Source organism: Saccostrea cucullata, unplaced genomic scaffold, assembly GCF_032062105.1.
Source record: "Saccostrea cucullata isolate Sc308-1 unplaced genomic scaffold, CSIRO_AGI_Scuc_v1 ctg586, whole genome shotgun sequence".
Taxonomy (NCBI): Eukaryota; Metazoa; Mollusca; class Bivalvia; order Ostreida; family Ostreidae; genus Saccostrea; species Saccostrea cuccullata.
In genome coordinates, this window is record NW_026931374.1 from 141,676 (window position 1) to 156,831 (window position 15,156).

Consider the following 15,156-nt stretch of genomic DNA (forward strand, 5'->3'; position numbering starts at 1 on the left):
GAACAATGTAAATAACTAACAGCGAGGATTCCTCACTTATCAGAGATTTGCAAAGATTACTTGTCAGACAAATCACTATAACAGTTATTTACGACCAAAGATGTTAGTCGTCTTAACCATAGTACTAGTTTTTCCTAACGACGAACAAGGATGTATACCACCGTTGTATAGTTTGTAATTGAAATAATATACACTCTTCTTGTCCTTCTTCACCTTTCTGTTTCTCAGGAGATCTAGAGAAAACTTTGGAGAGCACTTTTATTCAATTCACGAATAATTTGGTTCAGATTTTCAATCTTGTTTCTCTAACAGTTTATCGTCCTCATTAAACTTGGACGGGTGCTGATGTTGTTTCTTTGCTTTGTTCCACTTTGAAATAGAATAAATTGGAACTTCCAGAATAGAAACTTTAACTTCTTTTTACTTCTTTATAAAATTAATCACTTCTACAAATTTGCTCTTGAGATATTCGACACTGTCATCATTCAGAGTTCTAATTGATTCGAATTTTCCAGACTTAATTGTCATATCACAAGTACCTAACCATACACACAGATTGATTTTGCTATTATCAGGCACGTAGCATCATTTTTAAAAGTGGGGGGGGGGGCAACCAGAGAAATTTTTTTTTAATTACCTGAAAAAATTGACAAGCAAAAATACCCCGAAAAATCCTATTTCGTGGGGGGGGGGGGGGGGGGATTGGGGTAGTGGCCAACTTTCTCAAAGCCAAATTACTTTCACTTCTAAAATTTTTCCTACAATTACTTGATATCACTATCACCCTTGCTACGTCCATGATTATATCTGATTTTTTAATTAATATTTTACTAACCAGTCAATTACATCGCTTGTTCCTTCTCCACTTTTACAACAATATATATTTTTTTTCCAAATTGGTGGTAATTTACCTCTATAAATAGAAAGCCTTGCCGTCTGACAATAAAACTGGTATTGCAATCTTACGCTTACCATTTACCTCAGGATTAAGTTGTTGAATCGACTTCAAAATTTTAGGCTTGGACATTAGAAATGGAAATATATAAACTCAATCAAAGAAACAAATCAAAGATTTCTAAAAAAAAAAATTCGTCTCCACTGGTCTCTAATTTCACAACACCATCGGCATTCACCTGATCCAAAGATCCCATTTCTTACACGCCGTATTTTGGTGGATTTCATTCTTTATTTCATATAAAGACGGATGATACAAACATTTTTCCTTCTTTGGAAGAGACTTGATATCATGTCACAAGTTTAGAAAAGTGAATAATTCTTAGAATTTTTTCTCCGAAGAAATGGAAAATAAAATAGACTTGGAAAATATTAGTCATATTTCAATATAATCACAAAGAAGAAGGTACAGTTTCAATACAAATAAAGCCCTTTATTTTTCTAAAATATGAAAGTGATATAAGAAATTAAAATTCATTCTTTATGAATCATAGGAGTTCTTTGCAGTAAGAATACACAAATGATTTTTCTCATATGACCTCTTAAATGCTAATTGTGACATCATTAACTTGTGCATTTTCCCGTACTTTCTTAAAAAGTTACAGAAGACATCAATTTTCAGTGGAATTTTCTTTTAGAAAACGTACTCTGCCACCGTCGCCCGGAAATATTTTGAGATATGTGATTTTTCATGGCTATGTGCACAATATATCCAAAAATTAAAGCGGGCGACGGTGGCAGACACTATTTTCGAAAGGAAAATTAGCAGAAAAATGAGTCATTTTGAAGCTTTTCTGCATTAAACTTAAAAATGTACCAAATTAATGACGTCATATTTTAAGAAAGGTTCTTCTTCATGCCATATTCTCTAATGATTTATCATATTCGTCTATTCAACTATTGTTAAAGCCAATTTCATAACTTTTTAAGAACATTAAATTTTTAGGGCATAATAAAGCTCAAACCGTACCGTCTTCTTACAAATATGGGCAAAAAAAAAAACTCAGTACAGGTGTACATATGAAAACAAATTTCAGAATATGTTACCTTGGTGCTAAAAGTGTAAAATAAATTCTAGAAAAATATACCAAGCCAAGTGTATTTTATGAGAAAAAACAAAATTACAAAAAAAATTAGCAATATCACATAGGCTGATTTCTACCATTTTGTTTTTCCTTCACTTGGCTTGGTATATTTTTTCCTAAAGTTTATTTAAAATAACGTCAAGTCATAATTTTTAATATAAAATCTTTTAAATCATTTCGGTGCTTCCTTTTTCAAAATATCGATTCATGTCTTGTGGAAGCGAGTAAGTAGAAATTGTTAAGACATGTATTTGTTTGCTACTTCTGTCATGTTTGGTCACAGAATATTTTTCAACGGACCATTTGTTTCTCTAGTTCTGCATATAAATTTTGAATAATGTTTCTGTAAGCCATTTAACTTTGCTACCTTTGCAAAGACTATGCAGGTGCAGATAGAGGTATGTATTAATTTTGAATAATGTTTCTGTAAGCCATTTAACTTTGCTACCTTTGCAAAGACTATGCAGGTGCAGATAGAGGTATGTATTGGATATATGCCGAATACAGTTCTGTATTAAAAAATATCAGACAGTTTGAGGCCCGTTAGGGCCGAAAACTGTCTGATATTTTTTAATACAGAGTTGTATGAGGCATATATCGTACTTAAAACATTGCTTTTGATTTACCTGAGAAAGTCCGATATTAGAACAAAAGACAAAGGTGTTAATGACCACTGAAGCAATTCTTTCAAGAATGTAGGCTTAAATGAAAAGTACTCAGTATTTAGGGATTTAGCTACAATGAAGTAGGTATTTGAACGAATTTAATTAGGAGAGTGGGGACAAAATTTTTCTTTATTAAAACATACACTGAGATTTAAGCAGTACTATGAATTATCATACAGACAATCTAGTGAATGATGAATATGGAATGGAAAATGCCGATATGAGAAATATCCACAGAAAATTAAGCAGATGCTAAAGGTACACTGTTCCATTACAGAAAAACAAACATAATCACTAATCCAGGGAGTTTTGAGGAGAAAGTTGAAAATCTTCAGATTTCTTTTAAAAATTGTGCGAATATGTCAAATTAAGTATTAATTATCATATACGAACCCTAGTTACCTTGATTTTGCATCTAGGCATTTTTCTTTATATGAGAAAATTTAAAATGAAATCAAATTGTTTGAATATTGCTCTTTCTAGTGTCTAAACTTTGTGTTTAATTATCAATTTATTTTGGGGGCTTTGAAAGTTTATTTGCTTCTCTGGTGACCCCAAATGTGCCCACTCTTTCAAAAACCAGAGAAAGGGGTTGAAACACTTCTCCAATTTTAATAGAATTATTAGAAGTTTACCCGTTTTTTGTGGGTTTTTTTGTTTGTTTTTTATTTGCATTATCTGGTCTGCCGCATGTTCTTCTTTCTGTTATACATTATATTCTGTGTAATTGAAAGTTTAATTTCTTTTTAAATTTTGCAATTCTGTAAGATCAATGTTTCAAAATCATCATTCAATGTGAGAAATTTAAATAGCTGTTTGTTAAATTATAACACTTTTTATTTCTTTTGTTTAGTAGCTGTCCAATTTTGAAGGATATCAGTACTGAGACAGTCTGATATTACTAATATCGGACTGCCACAGGTAAATTTTTAGACTGCAAGAACAAAGGAATGACATCACAGCAATTTTTTAATCTATAATAACACCACTGTCTACCACACACGATCACAAACGTTTTAATTAGACCGTATAAAGCGAGGTCCCGTGTCGCAGTTGCTCCTGGTACGATGAAGAGCCCTCTCTGCTCTATGGTCACCAGTGCCGAGTATAGGAAAAAATTAGTAGCTCTCCATCGGCAAGTCGTGAATTCTCCATATGAATGAAAAATTTCGACGTTAAACAATATACATTCAATCAATCTTTTGGTTTAAGTCGGCTGAAGGTTATATGATCACTTGCCTAGTGTAGACATATTAAGTGACTTACAATGAAGTAATTGACAAGGAATTTTTTATATTCTGACTCTTCTCACTTTTTTCCTATTGTTAAATGAATAATATTTTCCACATATATTTAGTGAGTATATTTATGCTTAAAAGGATATTGCACATTATTCTAAAGGATTTCAGATCAAAAAGTGATATCTCTTATTTATTCAAATTTATTCGATCAAAAACTAATCAGAATTCTTTAGTGTGCAGTGTAGAGAGTATTCTTTGAAATATTATTCTTCCTACAAGCTGGTTTAAGCTCTCGACAAGTTGGTTTATTTTTAACTATTTCCCTAAGTTACTTTGTCATATTTGTTCTTCTTTGTCTTAATATATAGTTAAAATGGATATTTGGTGGACACTAAACTACCAGGAATACAGGATCTGGCTATTGGGTTGAGAAAGGTTAGCTTGATGTATTTATGTTAAGACTATATGTATATTTTAGGCGATTCTGTTATTATAATAAGCAGTGCGTTTCCTTGTAATCTTTAAACAGTACCTTTTTCTTGGGTACATGTACAATGTCAAATAAAATCAAGTTCCACTCGTGAATAATTACAGCCTGTCAGTGTTAGATATTTCTTTTCGAGGACAACACAATATATAAAGCTAACACATTGAATACAGTTGCTGCATCCTATATATCATTCTGCAGAGAAACCTGAATGTCCTGATGATTGACTGGGCGACAGGGACTAAGGAGGATTACGACCAAGCTGCCTCCAATACCCAGACAGTCGGGGCGTACGTGTACCAAGTTCTGAAACAAAACAGAATTCCCCTAGAAAAGGTTCATATTATTGGGCAAGGTCTTGGAGCACATGCCGCTGCACAGGTTGGAAGACTGTCGAGTGGGACAATTGGCCGTATAACAGGTGAACATTATAATCTCCGCTTTAATAAACATTCTTTTCAATTCGCGGATGCTAAAAGATTGAGTCATAGTAATGTGATTCTCGGTGCGTACTATTGTTTAAGCAATTAATGGTAAAGGATGTTCAAACAGAAGGTAATTGAATAAAATTCTGTGGGTGATAGAATATATCCTTCTAAGGTCTCGATCCATCCAGTCCTTTGTTTGAAAATTCCGAGTATGGAATTAACAAAGAATCTGCTCAGTTTGTGGACATTATTCACACGGATGCCCGACAAAACGGTGAGAGGAAAGCTTATTTAATTCATCTTTAACACAAAATGAAGAGGGTATTGGTATAAAGATATATGACTTGAACAGCAAACTTGATGTTAACTTGAAGAAAGAGTGACAATTATTATACAATATTCGAGAAAAAAAAAATTACATGTGACGCACAGCAGCATATGTTTTATTGAAGCGTTTCCATTATTTTATGATAGCATCATTTCTATATCCTAAATGTACTGAGAATAAGATTTTTGAACTTTCTATTGAAATGCATTTGTAAACAGTTTTACGTACATAAACAATACTGTCATTCAAATACTAGTATACCGGGTATTTCAATTGATGTAGGTTATGGGATGCAAAAGGCTTGCGGTGATGTTGATATTTATGCAAATGGAGGGAGACGTCAACCAGGATGTACTTATAACCCGAAGGAACCCGTCAGGATCCAGGATCTGAAGTGTAAATCAGAATGTCCTTAAGGACAGACGAGACGTTCCTCGATAATATATAATTTTTTCTGAAATTTTGCCATTGAAGAATTACTACATTAACATGTTTACTCACAAAAAAGTGGGATATCTTACCAGGCATACTCCGATCCACTGCCAGAGGATGGATTTTGTACATAATCCTTTAGGGAAAAAACTTAATTTGACAAAATCAAATTTTTAAAAACAATAAGAATCCAGTTAAGAAATCAGTAAGTTATTAAAATTTTGTATATTTTTTATGCATTATAAAGATATACAAAACAAATGTTTGGGGAACGTATCGTCTAACCTTAATTTTGTATTTATATACAAGCAATATCAAAACATCTCAGAAATGAATAGTCAATACTGCACGGGCACGTTTTTCAAATCACGTTTTTTTTTTTTTTTTAAAAATCATGAAAATATACAGGGTATAGCACAATACATGTTTAGATAAGTAAAATAAATATCTTTTATTGCCAAAAATTGTAACAGCGATCCTTGAAAATTTATAATCTCATGTTATACCAGGATTTCATATTTTCATCTTTACATACAAAGAAACAAAATTCCCAAAATATTAATTTATCACACTTTTTTTTAGAAATTTTCCAATATTTCTTTTACAGCCAAGATTAAGCAACATATTTCTTTCATTTGTAGAATGCATTTCTAAAGTAAGAGCAAAACAGCAATCTTAAAAGACACAATCAAATATATAATCCAACCTCTCTTTTAGATGCAACGTTTGAAAAAGCTTGTGGACACTTGAAGGCCATTGGATACTACGTGGAGTCTATTTCTGACAACTGCAAGCTGAGAGCCTGTGAGTGTACCTTCCAGAAATTCCTTCAGTCGAAATGTAGCTGGACTAAGTGTGTTTTCTGGGGTTTCAACGCCACGAAGAATGTCACGGGACAATATTACGGGGTGACCGCCACCTCTTTCCCGTACTGTAGAGTTAACGGAACTGAATAAATGTGTTCCTGTGACAATAAAAATTTGCTTTGCACATGCATATGTTTTATCTATTCTTTTTTATTATTATATGCTGGTTAGTAATTCTCATCAAGTACATGGTGAATTTCTGTTGAAATTGAGAAACTACTTCTATATACAAGAGTAACACTTGACAATCTTTTCTAATAAAGACATCATGAATTCCTTTAAAAAATTATAATAATAATACTAATAAATAATCAAGTAATATTTAATAAAACGTAGGGTGTGAACTCCTCTATATTCTAGTCATTAAAGACTTTTTGTTATATCTGATATGGGCAGAAAAATAATACTATACACTTATCCACTGCAAACCCTCGGTGAATAGTTCCCTGTCGCAGGTTTGATAAAGAGCCATCCCACTCAAAACCAGTGGATAAGCGTTTTATTATACTGATGTATAATATAATTTGTGAGGTTTGAATTTTTTTGTAGCAAGAGTAATCTGTAATCCTGATGAAGTCACAATGCCACTGAAGTCATTATGATTTCATCAGACAATAGATTTATCGCTGGAAATCAAAATTTGAGGTAAAAATTGGATGAAATTTTTTCGAGGGTGGATAGCAAAAACTATACCCCTGGGTATAGCTTTGCTATGCGTGAACTACAAAAGATAGCTATTTTACCTTCTGAACTTTATATAGCAAACATTTTAACAGAGGTATAATAAATGTAATTATTTTATGGGAAGGATTTACATTCCTAGGGAACTATTTGTTTAAACTGCGAGAATGATTTTCAATCCGAGATACTAGATTGTGTAAAATGATGGAACAAATTGACAATCTGTGCGAACAAATTGGCAATTCGTTATGTAATAGATTGTCAATCCGAGAGAACAGATTATATCATTCGAGATTTCGGTTTACCTTATACATTTTTGAAAATCCCCACGCTCTTCATGGCTTTAGGCAAATGATCAAGCCACAAATACAGGTACGAAAAACAGCACTATAAAATTGTCTTACTGAGTAGAGATTTTGAAATAATAGTTTGTTTTAAGTCCTTCTCGAGAATTTATCACCCTTATGGAGACGCTATCACTTTCCGGTGGAGGGCTGCTAAATTGACATATTCGAAAGTAAGGGCTATGCACCTACTGCGAATAATACCTCTATCTATATCTATATAATACGGCCTCATCAGTGGGAGCGTTCTCCATGTTCTGCAGCGGGATTACTATTTGCGATCTATGGGTCAAGTCCTTTTTCCACAGCTCTAGAGCCTGCTTTTGTGTGTATGAAATAGACATCGGTTACTGTATATTTCACATATTTCAGTTCATATATCTTTGGGGTTCTTAACACGTTTAACAGCAGCTTTAATGGAGCATTTCATTTATTTCTAGTTTACTTATTCTTTACCATTCATTTTTCCATTCATTTTGAAAACAGTGTCTCAAATATCCTTTGTTTTCCATCTTCGACAATGAATTTATGTGATGAAATATAAACTGTTATCAATTTATTACAACACTGGAAACCTGCTATTTTTATCCTCAAAACAAAGACTGAGAAAATTAGCATTTGTTTTTAAAACTGCAACAACAATACTTTAAATTATGTATCTTGGTGAAGTCTCCATGTGTGCCAAATAATAATGAAAATAGACCAACAATTTACTAACTGAAGCTGCATTTTGAGAGTATTTCAAAGAAGTTTCTATTTTTAGAAACCATGGTACAATTTTCGTCAAAATATTCATTAAAAACTTATATAATCAGAATTATGTACATTAGTGTAGTCTACTTGTGTGCCAAGTTATATTGAATTCAGACCAAAACTGTAGGAGAAGTAGCATTTTAAAAGTATTTCACAGATATTTCTACTTTTGAAACCATGACAACGTTAACATTGTTCGGAATCAAACACCGCATTATAGCTTTGCTCGTATAAATATTAGTGTAGTCTACTTGTGTACCAAATTATCTTATAATGGGATAAAAACTGTAAAAGGAGTAGCATTTTCAAATGAAAAATTATTTACAGACAGACAGAAAGACGACGGGCGGACGACGGACACCTTCCTATCACATAAGCTCTTCTGGTTTATGAGCAGTAGAGCTAAAATAGCATCATTAAAGTCATATCTTTAAAATAAAATCTTTTGAATCGTTTCCGTGGTACACCTATATCAACGTTTCCTTTTTTGAAATATCGACAAATTTTACCCTGACATTTATACTACTGTGGTTTCATCAATTTTCGTTGGCATCAATTTTCGTGGATTTTGTAAAACATACGTTTTCGAGGATACGTAATTTCGTGGATAAAAGTATTGCCTATACAAATGAACAACATATTTCCTAATTCACTGAACATTTAAATTCGTGACCATGGATTTGCTCAACAACGAAATCCTCGAAAATTGGTGCTCGATCAACGAATATTATTGAAACCACAGTATCTGAAAATTGGAATAAATTGTTTTTACATTTTCATTTCTTGATAAATTTGTTCTTATATCACCTCTTACTTTATTTTAAAACTTATTTATTAATACATGTGTAGTTTGCTAATTAAAAAAACGTGTGTTTTGTCTCTTGAATTTTCTTTCCTGTCCTGTGGAAGTGACTAAGTAGGAATGAACAAGTTCTCTCTTTGTTCGCTACTTCTTTTGCAACATGTTTGGTCGCAGAATATTTTTCAACGAACCCTTTGTTTCTTTGAATTGAATAATGTTTCTGCAAGCCATTTAACAAAAACTATGCAGGTTCATATTAAGGGGGGGGGGGCTATGTCTAAAAAGTCTTTGTTTGAGATTTTCAAACTTTGATATTAATTTTATTTCCTTGCCACTTGCTTTTAATTTTTAGGCATTAAGAATTATACCTCGATAATGCTAGTATCTACACAGGAGCACGTGCAAAACAATATAAAATGCTAAAAATAGATTATTTGCAGGTACCGTATAAGTAGAAATTTTAGCGAGGATTTAATTTTGGCATTATTAGCGAGGCTGTTGAGGTCGCTAAAATTTAATATCGCTAAAAATAAAATGTGTGTTATTTGTACTAGCTTCTCTAGTGAGCATTTTAAAATCGCTAAAATTACTTCTCGCTAAAAATAAAACACCAGTTTTTAAGGAGAAATCGCTAAATTTGCGTCTCGCTAAAATTTCCACTTATACGGTATTATTTTTCTACATATAAATGTGCTTAAAGGAACCAGAACCAAAAACAATAATTCACACTCAAAATCAACTTGTATTTAAATCATTTGACATTTACTTTTAAAATGAAGGTAAATTCATTGCAATTCATCTTGCATGAAAAGTTATGAAGGTGCGCATGGATATAAACAAGACAAAATAACGTTAAAAAATTACCGTTCCGATGAAAAAAAAAAACGCCCGGATACTGAAGCGTCCGGATATCTGGGGTCCGAATATCTGAAGACCATACAAGTACATTTAAAAAAATTTCTTAGTGTTATTGAGGAAATACAATTAATATACACGTGTAAAGCTTAAATTGTACATATTTTCCCTGATTTGAATCACATAATTTGCTGAATTTTATCTTTCTTTTTTGCACTCATATCAGCATATTATATTAAGGTAGTTTTACACAAGTGAAATCGCTAGGAATTATCGACCAACAGACAAAATTCTTATATTAATAAACTCTGTAAACATAAAAAAAAATAATTCAGCTAATAATAATGCATAAAATTTAATTTTCTTTTTTGTAAATTGTGTACGTTTTGTCTTAAAACAATATTATACAATTATCCACTGGCAGTGAGTGAAATAGCTCTTTTATCAAACACGCGACAGGAAATATTACCCTAGGGCTTGCCTTCGGCATCGGTGACAACACTCCAGAGCTTTCCTGTCACCTCGGGGCTAATATTCTGGTATGTCACCCTCGAAGCCATATATGTATAATATCACCATTGTCTACCACTTATTATGTACATTCAAAAAAGTTTTATTTTCCGTAATTTACAGGGGTTTGTTATTTAGGTTTTTGGCGGCTGAAGTTTATGTGATTCATTACTCTGTGTAGACATATTGGATGATTTAATTAAAGTAATTATTTTCTTGCATATATATTGAATGGATGTTTTATTTCTGAATCTTCTCATTTTTTAAAGACCTTGTTTCCTTTTGTTATAAATATAAAAATTTTCACATACATTTAGTGTGTATATTTATGCTTAACAGGATATTACGCACAATTTTAAAGGATTTTGGATCATAAAGTGATATCCCCTGTTTATTTACACTTATGAGATCAAAAACTCAGAAATCTTTAGTGTACACTGTAAAGACTTATCTCAGAAATATTATTCTTCCTTCTAGCTAGTATACGTTCTCGACAAGGAAGTTTTAAAATATTTACAATTTTTTCCCAAAGTTACTTTGCCAGGTTTGTTCTCCTTTTTCTTAATATAGTTTGAATGGGAGAGTAATGTCCTCAACATACATTCAACACGTGCTCCAAGTATATGTGGTCATCTATCTCAAGTGCTTATACTTCAGGAATAGTGATGATGACCAGACTCCATGACTCAATTTCAGTTTTTCAGCAGGAAGAAATCACTCAATAATTCATAGAACCATCATTTGTACACTTTTCTTTCGGAAACACATTAACATTTTTTGTTTTATCTATACACCAAGCTCTGGAGGTTTCATGAGAGTGCATAAATATGCGGCTTTTGAATAAAAAAGACTGTTGCTCGTTCAAAATTATTTTGATTATCGGTAATATTTGGGCAAAGTCAGAATTGAATGCCACCAAAAGCAATTGTCGTATCGGGTAGAGTTTTGCAAATATTTTGTTGTTTAGAGTCCTTCTCAAGAGTTTTTCACTCTTATGGAAAACCTGACGGTGAAGGGCTACAAATTTGACTTATGCTCAACACTCAGGGCTAAGCACCTTCTGCGACACTGGGCCTCGATCGGTTTATACGGTCTCATCTGAAGGACCGTTAAGTCCTAAACATCCTGTCGTGGAATTCAAATCCGCTTAAAAGGTCAAGTCCTCACTGCACTCTGCAATCCTAGAGAATACGCTCTTGCCATTTCACCACGCAGGCTTAAGAAACAGTGAAATATAATTATATTATATATAAAATAAAATTATGAAGTTTGATTAAAAATAAATATTGTTAATTTGACATTTTAAACTTTCTTGAAGAATCATTATACACTCATTTTGATAAAGACTTCAACATGCATTTAGAGTTTTGGGTGGGTTCTTTTTCGAAGATTTATCTAAAAATAGAATCATCTTTTAACAATTAGCATGATAAAAACACTTTCAGCTTCAGACAGTGGTGACATACATTATACAATGTGTTCGAAATGAGCCGATTTTGAAAGTTTATGGAATGTTATTTTTTTTTAAGAACAGTAGAAATTATTAAATATTCACCAATGTTACAAGTAATGATGATTTTACCGAGCTACTGAATTTAAGGATATTGATTCATCATAGTGGAACAGAATTTAAATATTCACCAATGTTACAAGTAATGATGATTTTACCGAGTTACTGAATTTAAGGATATTGATTCATCATAGTGGAACAGAAATGTTGGTGGCGTTAATTTTACTCAGTTATATTCACCAGTGAAAGTTCAGCATCCAAAACGTCATCGTTTTCTATCCTTAGATGGTAAAATTAGCTGTAAATAGCTAAATGTAACGCACAGGATACAAAAATTGAAGCACGACAAATACGGAAGTTTAAAAAAATATGGGATCACGTGTCGTGCAGGAATAAACATCCTCTGTTGACCGGTCAAACCCGCAGGGTGTTCATTGACATGATTGGACAAACGGAAATATCCTTTGACAACTCATACCAAGCAATAAAATAAAAAAGCCGGCCAGTACTTACATTAATGATAGATTTTATTTGTTGTCATGGTCATTGTTTTGACATTCATGGTACATGTACTTGCAAAACAAAGACTTTAAATTTTAGGAGGAATACCACTCTGTTCTAAATTTCCCAGTTTATTTTTAACTTCCCAACATTGATTTTCTTAGCTTTCAGTACTGCAGCATTAGATTCAATTGTAACATAAGTAAAACTGGATGAAAATAAAGCGGTGCCTTTTTTTCAGACAGACCATAACGCATAGAAAGAGTAATAATCTATTATCACAACATAAATCTAAAATTGTGAGATGTATATGAAAATATATTTATTGACATACTTATTACATTAATATGGAAAAAAAAACGACGCACTGCTTTCTGAGTCAGAATATCACAACTTTATAAGTGCATGTAAAGAAGAATGCATTATTAAGAATAACATTTCTTAATTTATTTTAAATTATCGACAAACATGTTGATGAAACAAGAATTTCAGCAGCCGTGTTTAAAGTCATCATTTCGTAAGTTCTATAGTCGATACAATGACCTTGTCAGCAAATATAATTTAACATTAAGTCAAATGCTGACTGACGCTTTTCATACTAATTGTTAGTCAATTATTTATATACTGTACTGATGACGGATTTTCCGTTATTTCCACGTTTTCACATTTTTTTTATTCTTAAACAATTAGAATATTTCTATTACCGGGTAAAATAAGATAAAAGTCAATACTTACACGTCAGGTGTCAAATAGGTTTATGAGCCAATTACACATTGCAAGATCTTGAAGTTAAATTTAATTCTTATAACATTAACAACTTTGTAATTATAACACCTGTAATAGTATCGCATAAAATAATTAGACGAAGAATCGACGCAATGGAAAATACATTTAGTAAACAATACAATTTGTTGAGAGATGTTAGACTCTGGTTAGAATTACATTTCTATATACAATCATGCATAGGATCATAGTTTTTTGAAAAAGATAAATGATTAATGTGATACACGGAATCTAATCTATCTCCTTCATTTTGAAATCGTGCTACACCAAGTTTTATAAACCCTCCCTCTGAATAAGTACACGATGCATATTTCTTGGGCACATGGAATTTGAAGTTTACTAGAACTGATCTCATATCCCCAATCATCAGCTCATCCATATCAAGTTTACACGTATAATAATGTGTAATGGGAACTATTGGTTTAGCACCATTTGGACACGTCTTTCGTATTGTTTCCTGCTTCAGAGGCTCTTGACGAGCACAATTTTTATTATTGTTATTTAGCATTCCCAAAACAACTTGATTAATCCTATCTATGAGTTGCATCTTCCTTTCACGCAAAACTTGTTCATTTTCGGCACGCACAAGTAAAAAAGTGTGGAGTTTTCGTTTGTAGTCATTGTGTACGGCCTGTGGGAGAAGATCAAGTAGAGAATTGTAACTAATTTCTTTGTTCGCCAGCAGTCCTGTAACATGTTTATCTACAAAGAATTGTTCTACGGATCGCTTCTTTCTCTTTGGTTGTTTTGCATATTGTATAGGTGAGCCATATGAAATTGTTATTTCGGCAAAAATCAAACAAGTGAGAATAGAAATATTCCAGAACACAGCCATGGTTTATCATATACTTTCGCAACTCGTTCACAGTAAGAAGTGAATCAACTTATATTACTGCAGTCAATGGTTTAATACTTTAACCACAGTAAAGATCATGTGATTATTTTACATCCTGGTTTAGATCAAAATATCATAGTAAAAGAAAGTGAAAATCTATTTTCCTCTTATGTCTTCCCAGAGAGTATAAATATATAATTTGAGTACAGATAATATAAATAAACAACTGACATATTTTTTAATGAATAAGATTAGAATCTAATACCACGTAAAAAAAAAATTAAAAAGCTGAAATATGACCGAGTATGACTGCTCATTAAAGCCATATATGGCGTAACTGATCAAAAAAATATATATTTTTGAAAAATACAAAACTAAGTAAAGAAATATAGTTAATACATTTAAAATAAAGCTTTTCATACAATTCTGAACACGGAGAACACCTCATTTCATCTAATAACACGATTTTACCTTCTCTGTAACGTGTTATTTAAATCTTTTGTATTTTCTTCCGAGTCGAAGAAAATGCCGAGAATCCAAATTAAATTGTGATATCTTTATAACGCAATTGACTTAGATTTTGTAATTTACGGAAAAGTTCTATCTTTATATAAAGTAATGATACAAATATTTAAGTTCTTATAATTTTAGTCTAATAATTTTCATTGTACATACGCCACATATGGCTTTAAAGGGCAATATATTAATTCCAATCCAGTGATGTGGCATTGTTTTTGAAAAGGGGCAGCCGAAGAATTTTTTTATTTAGCTAAAATACTTGACTAGCAAAAAAAAAGTGAAATTGGCCATGTCCGACAATACTATTTCGCGGTGGGAAGGGGTATGTGGGGGCTTAGAGGCCAGCTTGTATCAACATAGGAAAGGAAATTATGATCATTGTTCGTCATCGATCTAAATGTCGAGTTGAAGGCCACAGCAAGTGGTTTTTTTTCTTTTCATGCTTTAGATTTTGTTCTAATTCTGCTTCATATAAATACAAATTTAGGTTTGCTCATAACAGGGTGCAATTGGTAGCACCTATAAAAATTTACATTTTTACACTTTAAATTTAATTTTTTTTCTGCTTTACATGGAA

General features: G+C 32.1%; 1 protein-coding gene across 1 annotated transcript; it reads left to right on the forward strand.

Annotated features, from left to right (window-relative positions):
* Nucleotides 1–4,603: 4,603 nt before the first annotated feature.
* On the forward strand, nt 4,604–6,598 carry LOC134232400 (pancreatic triacylglycerol lipase-like). The gene is made up of 4 exons (XM_062714349.1): nt 4,604–4,853; nt 5,033–5,134; nt 5,471–5,584; nt 6,338–6,598. The coding sequence occupies exons 1-4, from the start codon at nt 4,652–4,654 to the stop codon at nt 6,574–6,576; spliced, it is 657 nt and encodes a 218-aa protein (XP_062570333.1). The 5' UTR covers nt 4,604–4,651; the 3' UTR covers nt 6,577–6,598.
* Nucleotides 6,599–15,156: the final 8,558 nt, after the last annotated feature.